Genomic DNA, 15,398 nt, shown 5'->3' with positions numbered 1-15,398 from the left:
TGGAAGCAGGGACTGAGGCAGAGATCTGAGCAAAACACTGCTTGTGCCTTATGGCATGCTCAGCTTGTTTTTCAAAATATACAACCTAGGATCACGTGTCCCAGGGACTGCACCATAGACAGTGTGCTAGACTCTCCCACACCAACCATTAACCAAGAAAATATCCCACAGACTTTCTACAGAGCAATCTGATGGGAACATTTTCTCACTTTTAAGTTCTGGCTTTCCAGAGGACTCCTGTCAAGTTAACAACAAACAGACATACAAACAACCCTCAAAACAAACAAATAAACAAAAACAAACAAACAAACAAAAACAAACAAACAAAAAAACCCCATACCAGGATAACTGGTCTATTAAGGGCTGGTGGCACAGTCTTGTTGAATGCAAAGGCCCAGGGTCTGACCTGAACAAATCTGGTAACAGAACTTGGTAGTCACAAGCCTTTGGAAGGTAATAATCACTTTCCAGAAGACTCCTGACCATTTTACTTAAACACATCCAATTCTCATCTTGAAATAATGTATACTCCTTGGCCTCTCCTTAGTCCAACCCCCAGAGCACACAGTGACTAAGACTCAAAGGTTCCCCAGACCTCCTGGGTTGGTCTCAGCTGTGGTCAGCAAAAGGCTGTTTTGGAAATGCCAAGGCCTATTTCATTCTGTATTTGAGGAGACTTCAGAACCCTATGCCAAAGGCAGAGATGGTGAGGAGGCTGTCTATGTGGCTACAGGCTCATCCTCATCCCCGAGCTGGAGGCTCCAGAGCCTGGGGTTTGAGGCTTCCAGCCTGCGCCACAAACTTTGGGCCAATCAGCACTGCCGGGTGGCCTGGGAGCCCCACCGCTCCGGCCGCGCCTGCCCGGGGCCGAGGAGGGGCCAGGCCGCGGGGAGCCGAGGAGGGAGGTGGGGATTCCGGGAGCCGAGCTCATTTCCTCCTCCCGGCCGCCCCTGGCCCGCACCCCACCTCCACGTGCAGCGCCTCCGGAGCGCGGCCGAGCTGGGGAGGATGCTGGGCATGTACGTACCAGACAGGTTCGCCCTGAAGTCGTCCCGGGTCCAGGACGGGATGGGGCTCTACACGGCCCGCCGCGTGCGCAAGGTGGGTGAGCGGCCCGCGCAGGCCGCGCCACGTCCCTGGGCCTGCGGGGACCGCGGGATTGTAGGGAGCGGGTGTCCCTGCTGCCCTCCGCGGCGGAGGCGAGAGGCTCTCCCGTGGGCTGCAGCCTCCCCAGGCCCGGCGCCTGGCGGCTCCTGAATTCTCAACAGTTGGCAGTGCGGTCATACCCCTCACTTAGTGCAGATGGGCCCTGGCAGCTTGCAAGCTCAGTGCAGGCCCGAGAGCCTCAGAAAGGAGGCCTTTCCCACTGGGGACGATTATCTGTATCTTCGGCCTATTTTCTTCGCGGTTTTGCATTTTATTCTTGTATTGGATCGTCTTCCAGAAGAACTGCACAGGCTTGGGATCTGGTTAAGCGCAGGTTACCCCGTCTGTGTGATGACGCACTAGAGATGTTCGCTGTCCCTTGCAGAGATGTAGAAGACAGGACACTCCAAACTACTTGGTAACATAGTGGTTTGATCTATTGTGCGTTAGCAGACTTGAAGCAAACTAGAGGAGGCAGGGCAGAAGCACCCAGAGTAAGCAGAAACAAGGTTCTCTGAGCAGGGCCCATGTTTAGTACTGCGTCCATGTATACCACTTGGATTTACCCCTCAATACTCTCTGGAAGTAACTTTTAGTTATCATTTAAGCGGTGAGCAGAGAAATTCTGCAGTTAGACAACCTGCTGAGCTAATGAATTAAGCTTCAAACACATGGTTTCTGAATGGAAAAAACATATGCTCTTTGTAGAACCTTCTGTTGTGGAAAAACATGCTTTATATACCTTGCCCCAGACATGTTCCCGGCCTCTCTTCCTCCCTGTTTTGGCGTTGCCTTGTTAGCAGATCCTTAGAAAAGCAGAGGTTCAGACGATGGCGTGTGAACATAGGTAGCCTACAAGAAGTTTCCATAGTTCAAGTGGTTAAAAAAAAAAAAAACCCACATATTGAATGTAGACAAACAAAACACAGGAGTTAATACTTCATTCAATTTAGGGATGAGTTGAGTAGATATTGCCAAATAACCAAATGTCAAAGCAGTCTTGCCAAGCCAAGTGCAACCATCACCGAATACCTCCCATGGATCACTGACTTTATGCTTCTGTTTTATTCTTATGACACGAAAAACTCCTAAATGGACTTTTCACGAAGTCTAACTATAATCAAGAGCCGTTTTGTGCTCATGAACAGTAGGACGCCAGACCGCTGTTCAAAAGTAAGAATTTACTGTGCAATCTTTACTCAGACCGTCTTTGGGTGTTGGTTGGGCAGTGCATTCTCTGACATTTCACGTGCTTGTGTTGGGAGTACTACTCGGTGCAGGATGAGGTATCTCGAGCCACACTATTGCAGTGTTGGTAGGCGTACATCTCCTGCTGCTCATATAGCTTAAACAAACTCACAGATTTTTTTTTCACTCAGATAACATGTAGCATGATAGCCAGATATATGGCTTACAAAAATCCAGACTGGCTTTTGACAGAGTTATTATTCTAAGATATTCAACCACAAGGCCGTGGAGAGCCTCACTAATGCCTGCACACCAGCTTTTTCCTCCCCTGTATGCCGAGGACAAAGTTGAAGCCACACAGCAGATTTTAACCGAACTGGAAGGCGAAGCTGAATGTTCTGACATGCCTCATCTAATTCACCATGTCTCTTAACTATTTTCCACGTCACCCATGTAAACCTTTCCTGCATGTATTCGAAGAGGTCGGAGACAATCACAGCTGTGATGGGAGCTATGTCAAGGACCACAATGAGAAACCCTCGTGTTCTTCTAAACGGATTGTGAGATTTGCCAGTTTAGACCATGTGTTGCCAACAACAGATGTTATATCATCCTTTTATAGCAGGTGTGCTTATATAAATCTTCTGTTTTATGAAGTGATTGAGATTCAAGTTCTCTGTTGATTTAACAGAGACTAGAATCCAGAATGGGCTTGGGGGGAATCTTCCAAGAAACCCAAGAAACTCTGTATTTGTACCGTATACAGTTTGGGGTTTCCTTTCTGAAGGCACCCCCTTTTCTCAGGACCCACCTCTTTGTGGGTAATGCTTTACTTTGCAGGAAGTACTGACACTTGATTGTTTAACAAGGTAACATTCATGCATTCAAGCCTGGCTGTGTTCCTTTAACAAGGGGAAGAGAAAGTGTGTTTTGGAGCAAAAGTAGGAAAGACTAGGATTTAATAGGTCACAATAATGCCATTTTAAAGAACGCCATAGGTAATCTATTCCATACATTATCGTGGTGTGGGTGGGTGCAGCAGAGATTTATAGCTGTCTCTCATGTTCCTATACCATCCCCACCAACAACTGTCAACTAGTTGTCTCTCAGACCATGGAGACACTTATTTCTCATGAAAAATTGTTAATGAAAATAAGTTTGTAAAAAATAGTATAAAAATATAAAGGTAAATTGAAAGTGTAAAGTTTGGAGGAATATATATGACTAAAACAAACCAACCAACCAGCCAAACAAACAAACAAACAATCCCAAAAGAGAAAAGTAAGCAGAGGAAAGATTACCATGTTAATACCGGAAGACTAGAATTTGTGTACTAATGTGTTTTGGTGATTACTTTAGAAGGTGACCCCTCTAAGTGGATTTTTATCTTAGGGCTGAAACTCTGCCAGTAGATGTTTATTTCATTTTCTGGTGGCTGATGGTAAGTCTCTAATCTGAAAATAGAATCACTGCAGTGACACTGTCTCCCTGTTTATACAGTCAGGTGTCACCATGGGGACTCAGTGAGGCCTTATGTTCTCTGCTGTGCTTACAGACTTTGAAAGATACATTATAGATCCACTAAACCAACGTTTTCAGTGAAACTTTGTATTTTGCTTCTGTGATGATAGCAGGTACCAATAATTAATTTGCTTATAGTTTAATATAGCTTGGCTAATGAAACATTTATGAGGTTTTTGTAATTGTTAGCTCTCCATGTGAGGAGACAGAGGGTGAATGACTGATTGCAATTAGGGTCCTTTTCTCAGTTCTTACCGAAGCCATACAGCAAAACCCTGCTTCCTAGGTGACACAGAGCTGATGCTAGGGCAAGGTCCATCAACACTAAGGCAGTTCATCAAATCTGAACTCAGGTCATTCCAAGTATGAGTTGAGCATTCCTAAGGTAAAATTTGAAATGCTCAAAAATGTGAAACTTTTTGTATGTCTAAATGATACCAGAAAGGGAACATACTTCTGATTATATGATATCACCTTCAGACAGTGTGTAAAGTGCATATGAAAAACATGAATTTTCTATTTAGATGTCTTTTCGTCCCCACATATTTATGTATTTATCTGTCTATGTATCTATAGCTGCAGAAAACCCTTCTCTGAAATGTGGAATCCAGAAGACTTCGTTTTTATAGATCAGATTAGGAATAGTTAGTCGGATTGTATTCTTTCTATTAAAAAGGCATTTTCAATATATAAATATATAACATACATGATATAGAGTATATAAAATATAAATATATAATACATAAATGTATATAATCATAATATAACAAATGATAATATATTATTATTTATCTGTAAAATGGAACATTTCTCATTCAGCCAGAGCCTGTGAATAATTCCTCTAATTTATTTACATTGGCTCTTGTTACTATAATTATTTTAGCAGTTTTTTTTTTATCTAAGCCATGTTAACTGTGGAAAAATAATAGGTTTTATTGTGATATTTCATTCATGGATGTCATATACTTTGACTACACTCATCTCCTTTCTCCTCTTTTGACCTTTGTCTTTCCCGACTGATTTTCATTTTGTTAAATAAATCTGCTTTTACTTTGATGTCTTAGTATTTTTTTTACTATAAATTCAGCATACGAAAGAGCATGTTATACTCATCTTTCTGGGCTTGGCTTGTTTCATGCAGCACTATAATCTCCAAATTCCATTGATTTGCCTGTAGATTGTATAATTTCAGTGTGCATGGCTAAATTAAAAAACTCCATTGTGTTGTATGTGTATAATTAATTAATTAATAATATGTCACATTTTCATCATTTGTGTTTCTGTTATGAACAGCTCTCTTCCTGTGAGTGAATACATTCCATAGTAAAGTTGTGCCATTATATTTGTTTATGTCATCTTGCACACAGTCATGTAAACACTATATACCAAGATCTATCCTAGACAGTTGACAAGAAGATTGAAGAAAATGAATGATGTGGCTCTTGAGCAGCGTCATTATCCAGTAGGAAAATTTTATCCTGTATTAGAACATGATATACAAAAAAACCAGTGGAAGTAAGGCTGGCTGGCTCTGGCTGGCCGGGACATAAGTGAGGAATGTTATAAATTAGGTATGAACAATGGCATGAGGGATGGTAGGAAACCAGCTGAATATATTTACTGGGGAAGAACATTCTGGCTAGGGAAAAAGTCAATCTGAAATCCTGAGACTGGCAAACTTGCTTTGCCTGTTGGTTTCCGAGGAGACGAGTATGGTATTCCAGGAGTGATCCAGGGCAGATCCTACAGTACCTTAAGTATGTACTTAACAAAAGGAGGATCCTTGAGTGAAAGCTACATTTCCTAGAGCATTCCATGCAACTGAAGACTGGCATTTATTTGAACGTATTGGAGACCTACCTGTAGAGGAGGACTGTATGTTTATCAAGGATCACTCTGGCTGCAGCTTTGAGCGTACTCTGTCATGGGAAAGCTGTATAAACAGAGATTTACTAGGATTTTCTTGGCTGTAATCTAGTGAGATTCAGACTGAGTGTTGCCTCTGACAGTGTTTTGAAGGCAGAGGGGACAGAATGTGGTCAGGTGAAGAAGGACAGGAAAGATCAGGGCGGTTTCCAATGGCTTAGCCTGAGAGCCTGAAAGGGCTGAACTGTCAGTAACTGAGACAAGGAGTTTGTGTGCAACAAGTTGGAAGAAACGAGACGGATGCTGGTTAAAGAGCACGAGTTCCATAGCAGGTTTGCTTCTGGAATGTCTGTTAGATAAATGGACATGCCAGAGGCATCAAAGTGAAACATACTCGCCCTACCTCCCACCTCTGTTCATTATGGTCACACATTTTATTCTGTGTGTAAACTTTACAGTTACAAACTTTCGTTTAGGCCATCAATTGCCTTTTAGAACAATAAAAGACAGAAAAGGGTCATTGTTATTTGCTGTGTTGTTATTTACTTATTTAGTGAGAAAACACGCGTAGAAGTGACTTATGGGAGCAGTTTATTTTGGCTTACAGTTCCAAAGGTAGAGTTTATGATGGTGGCAGGTGGCCAGAACAGGACACTTAGACACACACAGAAGGCAGGGGAAGTAAGCTGTAAGTAAGCATGACTATGTATTCTCAAAGCTCACCGCCCAGTGATGGACTTCTTAGAGCAAGGCTACACCTCCTAAAAGGCTCCACAATCTTTTCCAACAGTGCTACCAGCTGGGTACTGTGTGTTCAAGTACATGAGCCTATGGGTGATATTTTTCCTTCAGACTTTCACATTCTACTCCTTGCCCCCTCACCATCTCATGATACTAAATGGAGTTAATTGACTGTCAAAGTTCCCATAGTCTCTAACACTCTCAACACATTCAACAAGTTCTTCTGAGACTCAAAGCGACCTCTTAAGTGTGGATCCCTGTTTTAAAGATGAAGATGAGTTATTTATTTCCAACATATTCTGACAGAAAGAATAATGAAGTGAGGAAATACTGGAGTAGAGTAAGACCAAAATTCATGAGAGCAAACACCTGTCCTGTTGCTCTAACACCACTGTGTAAGACTTCAGTTTTAAAGGTGTTAGATGGCTCTGCCCCTCCAGCTTTGCTTCCTGTAATATACGTCTTTTCTTGGGCTGGTTCCACTGGAACTCAGGTTTAGCCTTCACGTCTTTATGTAATGGCCCCTTACGGGTTCTCAGGGCATTCTCGGAAGGACTCTGACCCTGTCATTCCATCATCTAGTCTCAGCAGCTCTTTGAAACAATAGAGGCCAGATCTCCAGTTTCTCACTCTTGTATTTTTCGTGTTGACAAAGCCATTTCCTCATAAGTAATAAGCTGTTTTCCTATAGATAACAATGCCAAGTTTGGTTGCCTATGTGGGATGGACATCAGCTCCCTTAAAATTTACATTAGCGGTAGGTTTTGTATTTTAAAGCAGTTTCTGGGAACATTAAACCTTTTAGGCTTTCTCTTTTCATAGATTAGAGACTCAACTGGATGGTGTCTTTTCCATGGGCACCCTTCCTTTTGTTCTAGTGCAGAGCAGGCCTCTCCTTCTCCAGCATATGTCTAGGGTAGAGCATTAATCTTCCTAGTGCTAATTTTTTTTTCTCTAAAAACTGTGTTTCATTTCATCCACTTGCTCATTTTCACTGTAGATGTGCATCATAGTGACCAGTGATAACCATGACGCAGACAAATCATCAAACTGTCTTGAAATGCCTTCCACCAAAGAAGTAATCCTTTTCCATTTAGCCCTGGACAAGTTCTTAGGGCATGGATAAAAGGCAGTCCTATTCTTTACTAAAATACTAGGACTCTCCTCAAGTCAAATTGCAAATATCATGTGGTTCTGAAGTTTCATTAGCCAGACCACTACTCTATGCATTATTTTAGTACCACCATCTTCCTCTTACTGAATAAAGCATAAAATTTCTACTCCAGGTCTAAGTCCAAAGTTTTTATCTTAGTCCAGTTTAGTTAATGTTTTTTTTTTTTTTTACAGCTTTTCTTATTAAACCATGTGTAGAGTTTTCCCTTTGAATCTGTATATGAAAGTTGCTGTTCTTTTACCTTGGATGATTTAAATGACTTTCAATGTGTTTTATTTATTTTTCTATTTGGTATCTTCTCGGGGTCTCATTTGATTGTTTATATTGGTTGATACTCTGTTTTATAGATGACATTTTAATTTAACTGGAAATCCTGCCAAGTCTCTTGGTTTGTCTCTTAAAGCTCAGAGAGTTTATTAGAGCATATCTAAGCTCTAATACCACCTTGCTTAATTACTCTTAAGTCACCAAGAGTGAGTTATTCTGATGTCACCTAGCATGGGAGTGACTGTGATATTACTTAATGTAGGTATTAGTGACCCCTGGTCACCTGATACAGATTGAGTACCTCTGAGTTTACCTAGCATTGTCATTCCTCTGCTGTTACTTGACATGGTAATTAATGAGAGCATTTGGTCTACAGAGGCAGATTTATCTTCAGCTTTAGAAAACCATCTTCCAAATTACTGTCTTTCAACCTACTTTTAATATCCTCTGAACTATATAGGTTGGAGTTGTCCTTGATCTAATCTCCATAAATCTCATTCTTCCCTCTCTTTGTTGTCCTTTGAGATATGGCTTTAATTTGGTTCTTGCATCTTCCTGTGTTTCAATGAATTTTCTAAAAATATATATTTGTGAAGTCATCTTTTTTAATTATTAAAAGTATTCATTAATGGTGACGGGGAGATGGCTGAGAGGATAAGGTGGTAGAGATGTAGATTTTAAATTTTCAAAGACACTCAAAAAAAGCTAGGGGCCTTTGCAACTCACTTCCAATCCACAGTTCAGGAGATGGAGGACAGGAATCAGTAGATGAAGCAGGTGGCTAGATTAGACAGCCTGGTGAGCTCTGAGTTTGCTGATGGACCCTAAGTAAATATAGAGCAAAGTGACTGAGGAAGACATCTGTTGTCAACATCTGTCCTTCGAAGACATGCTCCCATGTGTGTAGTCTTACATAGCTACACCTACACACATGGAAAAGTGCATACATACATGTTCCTAGACCACAAACACACACATTCAAGTGTCTTTTAAATTAAAAAAATATCTTTTGAGTTGCTGTATTTTGCTGTTTCTAAGTTCCATTAGACAATTCATGCATTCTTGTTTTATTATAGTTGTTTTTATTGTGTGCTGTGCTGTGCAAAGATTGGGTGATCTGCACATTGAACAGGTTGTTGAAGTTGGACTCATTTTTCACTTTGATCTCTCTCTCTCTCTGGTGGGTATGGGAAGTGTTCATTTAGGCCTTTTTTTTTTTTTTTTTTTTTTTTTTTTTTTTGTGGCCAAATTAATCCTGCAGGTGACAGTAGGCTGCTAAGACTCATTTGTGAACTCTGGTCTTCATGCACTCTTCTGCATGACAAGGACTGATGCCTTCCCCAGCTTTGAAGTTTTTTTCCTAACTCTGTATTCTCAGTGACTGGCTCAGGACTTCCTCCTATCTCTCTTCCAGTTCACTGGCCTCATGCTGGTTCTTTCCATCTCTAGGCCTCACTGTTATGCAGTTTCGCATAGAGGCTACCAGCAGTTGCTTGCTGAGAAAATCCGAAGTAAGTTGGAGAGGAAATATGTTGCTTTCTGGTTTGCCTCTCTATACATTTATGCCCTTGTTTTATTTATATATATTTGTATCCATAGCCCCCTCCCTGTTCTCGCTGTATCTCTACCGTCCCTTCCCAACTCTCTACTGCTTTTTTTTCCATGTATTTTATGTGTCATTTACATTGAAGAGTTATGGGCACCACTACATGTCTTCCCACTGATGCCTGCCACAGCAACCGTGGCTAATAGACAGGCCTGCATCCCAGGTGAAGAGAAATAGACGGTAACACATGCACTGGATAGATTTCATAGTTGGCCTCCTTAAAGGACTTCTGAGGTAGTTGCATGTGATGGTTTCATTCAGAACATTAGTTCTCTCATCACAGTAAAGCAGGCTTTTACCTGGTTCCATTAATAGTCTCTCTCTCTCTCTCTCTCTCTCTCTCTCTCTCTCACACACACACACACACACACACACACACACACACCTATCAATCTTTTCCTCTTCTGGGTACAGGAGAAAAGAAGTAAAACAAACCGTTAGTTAAATTATGGGCCAAGGACTGAAGCTCAGATAGGAACCCAAATAAATACACTAGGATGGGAAAGAAACAGAATGTTCAGGATATAGGCTGCTAAAATTCTATTGATTAGATTTCCACTGTCCTCCAAGTGTTCTCAGGACAAAGAGACTTAATTGCCAGTGCGAATCCAGGAAAGAAAATTAAGAAAGCTGGTACCCAGTGAAAAGGTTTTGCATATTGGGATGTAACCTTGTAGACCCCTCCCTTTGGCAACCTGGTCAGGTGGCCTACAATATGCCCTGTGGTTATGGCCCCAAAGAAAGCCAACTGATAGTGACTGGTCTCTTTAAAACTGTCGGTTCAAGCAAACCTTTTCACAAGCTCACCAGTGAGCACATCTTGATTAGATTAGATAAGCTGGTTGTGTTAGCTGCAAGACTATGAAATTGTAAAGCACCAACTCTGAGCTGTCCACCTTATTTATAGTAGAAACAGGGCGGATATTTACAACAGACTGTGTATTTGGCGGTAGCTGGAGACTGCACTCAGCCAGCCTGCTCTCACTGGGAATAGTCTCCTCAGATAGGGGGTCTATGGACTCCCCTCTGTTTTCCAACCTTTGTTCACTGCTGTATCTAATTTGCAAACAGCATTTTCTTAAAAATGATTTTTTAACTAATTAGCTACTTCCTGTGCAACCTAACTTAAATAGAAGTCTTTACATTATTCATGGCTTCCTTAGAAATGGAAAGTTAGGGGCAGGAAACCCACACTGGCATAACTGTTTTTCCTTTGGGTGGAATCCCCACACCTTTAGATGCCATCCCTCAGCAAAGTCTCTGGTTCTGTGTTCTGCTGCTGCCTCTCTCAGGGTGTCCAGGCTGCACACGCAGCGGGAAAGGATGAAGCCGAGTGTGGGCCAGTGGATGAGGCAGCAGGATCTCAGTCCTGTCTGGCTGGATGTGTGGGTGTGGGCTGGAGGAATAGACTTCGGTTTATGCTTTTTGCTGGGCAAACAGGGGCTATATAAAAACCATGGAGAGTGAGAAGGGGTTTTTCTAGGGTGAATGGAAATTGGCTGGAAATGCCTCACAGGAAAGGAAGGTGAACCTGTAATTTCACCAAGGACTATCTGACATTCCTCAGGTAGAGGGTGTGAAGGTCAGGTTCTCCAGGTAAGGTCAGGCAGAGAGGAGGACGCTCTGCTGGGAAAGGGCTTCATTTTGTGCTGAACTCGGGGGAGCTGTAGAAATGCTGTAGACTACAACTTTAGTAGCCGGGTCTTCCAACAGTCTACACCTCACAGTGGACAGATCAGGAATGCATACCTCTCCACATGATCCTTTCCTTGTGGTTTACAGGGCCTTGGGTCTCCACAGGGTACTTGTCAGAACTCTGTCCCCTGTACTCCATTTCCAGATATCGGTTTTAATGAAGTCTGTGATTCAGTATTTGCAATGACAGCCCCAGTGACTCTCATGTAGATAAAGAATGAACATCAGGCTGCTGGAAAGATTGGCAGGCAAGTTTAAATCTTATGTATGAACAGCCTTCCTCTGAGAATGGTAAGCATACGTCTTTCTTGTGCAAAATAGGGATGAATTTATGATGCTTATCAAAACCAGGTGATGTTCTGGCTGGTGGGCTTGTCTCTCAAGTCTGGCGAAACTCATGCTTTTCATTTTAAACCCCCAGACAGAAGTTGTAAGGAAGATGGAAACAGAGAACACAGTCTTCAGAGCTTGTCAGAATTTGAAAGTGGAGCAGTTTCACCCTCTCATGTTGGCTTCTGTGTTGTGGGTTGAAGCTTTTAGACTAAAACAGATTAAGCTGGACTTCAAAAATTAAGGAAACGTTTTGTGTTACTGTGGTAGCTTGTGTTAAATAGTTAATATTTAAAAGTGAAGATGTGGATGGATAGTTTTCCAAAAGATAAATTCATTTATTTTCAAAGCTGATTATGATATTGATTTTTTTTTTCAATGTAACCATTGCAAAACAGGGTGAAAAATTTGGACCCTTCGCTGGGGAGAAGCGAATGCCTGAAGACTTGGATGAAAATATGGACTACCGACTGATGTGGGAGGTAAGGTTGCTCACTGCACATGAGGCGTGTGCTCCTTTTTGTACGATACTGAGGGTGTAAGGTCGTTGAGTCAGTGCTGGTCCCAGTTCTGTCTTACATACTGAAAAGTCTTATTGCTTTTAAAGATTTATTTTGTTAAAGTGTGTGTTTGTGTGAGTGTGTGTGTGAGTGTTTGTGTGTGTGTGTGTGTGTGTGTGCGCATGTGCACAAACGTGCTCGCATGTACATGAGTGTGTGTAGATGTCACTGAAGGTAGATCTTAAGTCCAAAAGAGGGTGTTGAACCCTCCCAAGTTATAGCTAACCTGTGGCAGGACAGCCTAGGCATTTTGCTGTGGAGCCGTTGTAAGGAAAAGTCACTGAAAGGAAAAGTTACAGGGCACCAATGCTGTGAAAGGATGACGATCCGAGTCACGGCACCAATGTTAGGGGAAGGATGAAGAGAGTGGGGGGGCATATGGCCCATGAAGGTGCAGCGAGGCCTGAGGGCAAGGGAGATGCCTCTGGGGGGTCCATGTTGGGAATCCCTTCCCTGAGGGACCAGCCACACAACAGTATAGTACGGAATAGAGTTTATTCAGGTCATGGGAGAGTTAAGAGGGTGGTAGAGGCAGAGAGAGAGAGAGAGAGAGAGAGAGAGAGAGAGAGAGAGAGAGAGAGAGAGAGAGAGAGAGAGAGAGAAAAGTAGAGGAGTAGAGGCCGGCCATGAGCACGTGGGAGAGAGGGGGAAGGGAAAGGGAAGTGGAGGGGTAGGGGTGGGAGAGCAAGGCTGCAAGAGCACAAGAGCAAGAGAGGCCAAGAGAGAGAGGAGGGGGCAAGCAGCTCCTTTTATAGTATCAGGTCACTGGGGTGGAGCATACCTGGCCACTGCTGGGTAATTGAGGGGTGGGGTATACCTGGCTGTTGCTAGGTAACTGAGGGGTGGGGTTTACAGAATCTTCCCTGACCTTGAATTGTCTTCGTTTTGCAGCTTGGCATTTAACATATTAGACTGCTGAAATGGTCTGCTATACAAGTCTTTGAGAACTCTCAAATTTAAATGTTGTCATCGGAAATGATCTTTTCTGTGTTTAAGGTTTATATTTCAAAGTAAACTTGCAACTGAATTTAAAATTGGAGTTTTGTAAATGAAATTGAGCTTAACTTTTAACCTTTAGTTCTCTATTGCGGTTCTAATCTTATTGAAGCAACTTTTCATTAGTTGTTCAACCCAAACTTCAAACTTGAGCTGTATTTATCTTTACATGTTAGGAATTAGGATGTGGTAAACTGTCTTTACCATATGAAGTTTCTCTTTTGTCGGGTTTGCATATGTGTGTATTATTTACCATGCAGATGTCACATTCTAGTGTCAATTACTTTTGTGATCTTTAGTTATTAGAAGAGGGGACTGAGGATGGGGACAAGGGAATCAGAGTCTTGGAGACAATTGAAAGGGCTATTTGAAGACCCTAGCAACAAGAATTCTATTAGTTAGGCAGGAGATGAGGCATGTATAGGTAGCTTGAAAGTCATAGGTCAGAAAATGTGTTTCTGTTGTGTATTGGTTTACTTTTGCGACAGGATCTCATGCATCTAAGGCTGACTTAGAACATGTGAAGAGATTTATTTCAAGGTTTGCATCATGCACTCATGGGATCTGAAATGTCTAGACATGGTGGTTTGATGAGAATGTCCCCCATAGGATCAGATGTTTGAATATTTGGTCCCCAGTTACTGCCACTGTGTGGGTAGATTCCTTGCTGGAGGAAGTGTGGCATTTGGTGTGGCCTTTGTGGTTCTAAAGCTACATACTGTTTCAAGTTCATGCTCTTTGTACCCTGCTTGCTGTTCCAGGGTCCATGTATGCCATCTGCTGCCAACATTTCCTGCCATGGTCAACCCATTTTCCTCTGGAACTTAAAGCCCCACTAAACACTTCCTTCTGCAAATTGCTTTGGCCATGGTGTGGTATCACAGTAACAGAAAGGTGACTAACACAGAGGTGGCGTCCAGATGAAGGGTAATGCTGCGGTCTTTAGGTAGAACTCCTTTGGGAAATCTGATTCTTCCCTTTAAACAGTGGACCAATGGAGGGAGAGCTCCATTCTCTAAGTAATCTCTTGGACTTAAAGTGAACTTATTGTACAGAATGTCATGTTTAGTGTTTGGTTCATTCAGTTAGCTGGATGACATATAATTTATCACAGCATGTTGTCTGCAAGCAAAACATACATATATGTACCCTACTGTTACTGGCACTGTTGGTGAGGTGTGCAGTTAAATGAAAAAAAGGATTCCAAAAGGTTTTTGCAACACAAGGATGGGGAACAAAACCTAGCAGCATCCTACACTGTAATTCAAGTGGAAAATATTATTGATACTATCTTATTTTATCATGCTGTTTTAGTTGCTTATTTTTATGAATCTAAAATGTTTTTATGCCTTATAACATGCTTCTGTAGGGTCTTAATTTTCTCAAGAGTTCATTCTTTTGCCATAAGGTTTTCAGAAATTAAATGTGACAAATGAACCCCCCCACCCCCATCATATCCTTTTTAGTTCAATCATGGCTGCCTAGTTCCATGACTAGGTCTTGGAACTATGCACGGAAGAAGGAATAGCTAACAAGTGGCCACGTCACCCAGACAATGACTTCTCTTACCAACTATTAACTCTTCCTAGACTGGCATGAGCCCTTGAGCCCCTCCCCTGTATGTCTCTGAATTTCGATGGGCTGTCTTGTGTGGACTCTATGCACTTTAGCTGCTGTGAATTCATGACTGCCACAGCCTTGACTTGCCCCCAAGGCAAACCTTCATTACCTATTCCCCACTGGCTACAATCTTTACACCCTTTGCCCCTGCCCTGTATGCTTTGGGAACTGAGTTACAGATACCATTTAAGACTGAACACTGCAGTCATTTCTTCTTAGCCGTGTCTGACAGCCACAAATCTCTACATCAACTGCAGTTCACTCTAAATATAAGCATGTTTGGTTGAGGCTGGGATCCTGCTTAGTGTAGGGCATAAGCCTATGTATTTAGAAGGTATCTTGACATGTACTTTTAGTAAACAAAAGTTATAGTTTTATATCTAGTTTTATAGATAATATAGTTTTAGATCTCTAGTGCATGTAATCTTCCTAAATCTGAGCCATTGACCAGCTCCACAGAACTGGTGCTGAATTACTTCTTGTGGAGCAGGCCGCTGATGCAATCGGAAGTCAGTTGGTTATTCCCGGAACAATTATGCCACTATCATTCCAATAGGCCGGGTTGCTCGGAACGTTGGTATTGCAGCATACAATGTTCAGAGCTGAGAAAGACCACTGCTGACTTTTCCCTGACTGCCAGCATGACAACTGTCAGTATGAAGGATAACCAGGTGGAAGGAAGCTGCCG

General features: G+C 42.2%; 1 protein-coding gene across 1 annotated transcript in view; it reads left to right on the top strand.

Moving 5' to 3' along the window:
• Positions 1-1,008: 1,008 nt before the first annotated feature.
• PRDM5 (PR/SET domain 5) overlaps positions 1,009-15,398 on the top strand; it is a gene marked incomplete at both ends in the record, with an annotated part of 136,122 nt that continues 121,732 nt past the window's right edge. Inside the window, 2 exons of the mRNA XM_080931988.1 lie at positions 1,009-1,101; positions 11,933-12,016. Of these exons, the coding sequence (XP_080788114.1) occupies positions 1,009-1,101; positions 11,933-12,016 (177 nt within the window). The remainder of the gene's footprint in view (positions 1,102-11,932; positions 12,017-15,398) is intronic.

Source organism: Micromys minutus, assembly GCF_963924665.1.
Source record: "Micromys minutus genome assembly, chromosome: 18".
NCBI classification, from domain to species: Eukaryota; Metazoa; Chordata; class Mammalia; order Rodentia; family Muridae; genus Micromys; species Micromys minutus.
This window is presented reverse-complemented; position numbering and strand designations above follow the sequence as displayed.